This window comes from Morone saxatilis, unplaced genomic scaffold (assembly GCF_004916995.1).
Source record: "Morone saxatilis isolate NCDOM2014 unplaced genomic scaffold, NCSU_SB_2.0 Contig3, whole genome shotgun sequence".
In the NCBI taxonomy this organism is placed as follows: domain Eukaryota; kingdom Metazoa; phylum Chordata; class Actinopteri; family Moronidae; genus Morone; species Morone saxatilis.
In genome coordinates, this window is record NW_023339873.1 from 21,041,606 (window position 1) to 21,043,971 (window position 2,366).

The 2,366-nt window shown below is 46.2% G+C and overlaps 1 protein-coding gene across 1 annotated transcript in view; it reads right to left on the reverse strand.

The window, feature by feature from the left end:
- LOC118336676 (peroxidasin) overlaps window positions 1-2,165 on the reverse strand; it is a 48,681-nt gene extending 46,516 nt beyond the window's left edge. The window contains exon 1 of the mRNA XM_035673346.1: window positions 1,754-2,165. Coding sequence (XP_035529239.1) covers window positions 1,754-1,938 — 185 coding nt within the window. The 5' untranslated portion in view covers window positions 1,939-2,165. The remainder of the gene's footprint in view (window positions 1-1,753) is intronic.
- Between the last annotated feature and the right edge of the window lie 201 nt (window positions 2,166-2,366).

Genomic DNA, 2,366 nt, shown 5'->3' on the forward strand with positions numbered 1-2,366 from the left:
ATATTATTTTAAATTCCTAGAGAATGGCATGCTGCCAGGTGGAAGGAGGAATGCAATGCCTCTACCTATACAACACATAGCTACAGGTCAAGTGTCCATACAACACTTAATCCTGCAAAGCACTCAGGATTTGGAGGAAGAGCTCCCTACGCCCACCCTAAGGACCTTATTTATTACATTATCGCTTAAAAGCTAACCAAAAGAGAGAAGTTCACTTAAAATTAGAAGCTGTACACTCCTCTACATACAACTTCTCTGTTAAAAGACATGTTTTCAGCTCACTTTGACTACCATGTTATGAGGCTTAATTTCGTCAGCCACAGCAAGCACACCACAAACTCTCACATTTACACATTCTTCTCAACAGTTCAGCGTAAAGTAGTTTTCCCACTGCAGATGACCGCTGATGTGCTGAACATTTTACACAGCAGAACGAGGGAAGGCCGAGTAGGAGCTGCATTCATGTCCTGACATGACAACAGAGCATGGGGGGGAAAGCGACAAGTGGCTGCAGCTTCAAAGCTCACCAGCATGAAAGCTTCTAGGAAACCACAGCATGCTCTCCTGCTCTGATCAGCCCTCTAACAGATTTACACACATCCTACACAAGACCTAAACAATCCTTTCATTGCTCTGGTGAAGGATGGACTTTCATCTTCCTTTGAGGGTATCTGGGCAGGGGTGCACCATGGGCTCCCTGCATGGCTGTGACTGACCCCATAGGGTAGAGGACAAGGCTAATTGAGTATGCTGCTGTGGTACAGGCTGGCTGAGTCGTCCCTTTGTCCCCCTGCTTTCAGGCTGAATGAAGCTATTTATAGGTCCATGCATTATGGACAGACATGCACAACAAGATTGCGGTGGCCAATTAAAGACAAAGGATGCCACATAAGTGGGAGATTGGACAGATATGTAGCTCTGTGTAAAACTGTGGCCAGCTACATCAAAAAGGGAACTGTTCAGTTGGGTGACTGTGGCACACAACCACGACACATTCACAAGTGCTTGTCAAGTAAGAAGTATTCCCTTCCCTTCATCTCAGAGGGAAAGTCAAACATGGAGTTTAACCTGTGCAACAAGACCCGTGTGAGCACAATGGCAGCTTTTTCTGACTCCAGAGAAGCAAACTAATTTTGAAAGTGCTCCACATTGTGTCTCTGTCGCAATGTGGTGTATAGATCCACTGTAAAAAGCACGCCCATTAGTCAAGCCTGACCTTACCTTCCCTGGAAATGAAGAAATTACATTTCCCCAAAACATGATAACACACCCAATGAAGTCTACAGGCCAAGACTGTGGTCTCAATCCAATCTAATCGGACTATGTATGTTGCACATACAAACTCTCTCATGCAGGGACCTCTATTGAGGAGCCTAACCCTCCGCATTGCTTGAGGCTGACTTCACCAGCTGTGTGACCCTAAAAACCCTTTTCATTAACCTCTACAGCCAACAGCTGAACTCACTGGCAGGTGTCAGGACTTTGTAAAAACTTCCTGAGATATTGCAATAACCTCTGCACTACTGCAGGACCCATGATTCCCACAAGCCTTTGTTTAAATTCCAACTTTAACCAGTGACTTAAAAGTTTGTTTTAACACTATGATGTATTAACACAAATAATATCAAGTATCAGAACTTTCCCAGAGGCCTCAAATGTGGAAAAATGCACAGGCTTTGATAGCATTCACTGCATTCCCGACTGGAGTGGCTGCAGGGTTGGTTCCGTTAGATTGAAGGAAAAGGCTACTTACAGAATGGTAGTCTGCGGGGAAACTGCTGGTACGGTTTCCAAGTTTAGGTGCATACATCTCACCGTGGTTCGGAAACATAAACAGCGACTCGGACAACAAATTACAACCTGTGGTCCGCTAGCGAGCAGTAACAAAGCCGCCGCGAGTAGACACGGAGAAAAGAGGTGGCCAGCCCGCAGCGCCATTGCTAGCAGTGAGCCGAGCCGAGCAGAGAGCGCCAGCTGCCCCACTCACACACAGACTGCCAGACAGACAGACAGACAGAGGGGGAGAGAGAGAGGGAGAGAGGGAGAGAGAGAAGTGGGGCAGTGTGTTACAATCCAAGATGTGGGAAGTCCAACAGAAATCTGAGTGCAAGAACTGTGGGATTATTGAACCTAACGTCAGTGAGTGAGGCACCAACTCATCTGTCCTCACTGTGCGCCTACTAACGGGATTCACTTCGTATCTATTCTGCGTCTTTTGCGATAACACATTTCGAAATTTGCTATAGCGCCCCCAAATCACAAACATTTGCAATATGTCATAATCCCCAGGTTTGCTGTTGTAACGCTGATAAATATGTCCTGGAGGTTTGACTGACGGTCACAGGTGAACAGTACAGTCTCTACCA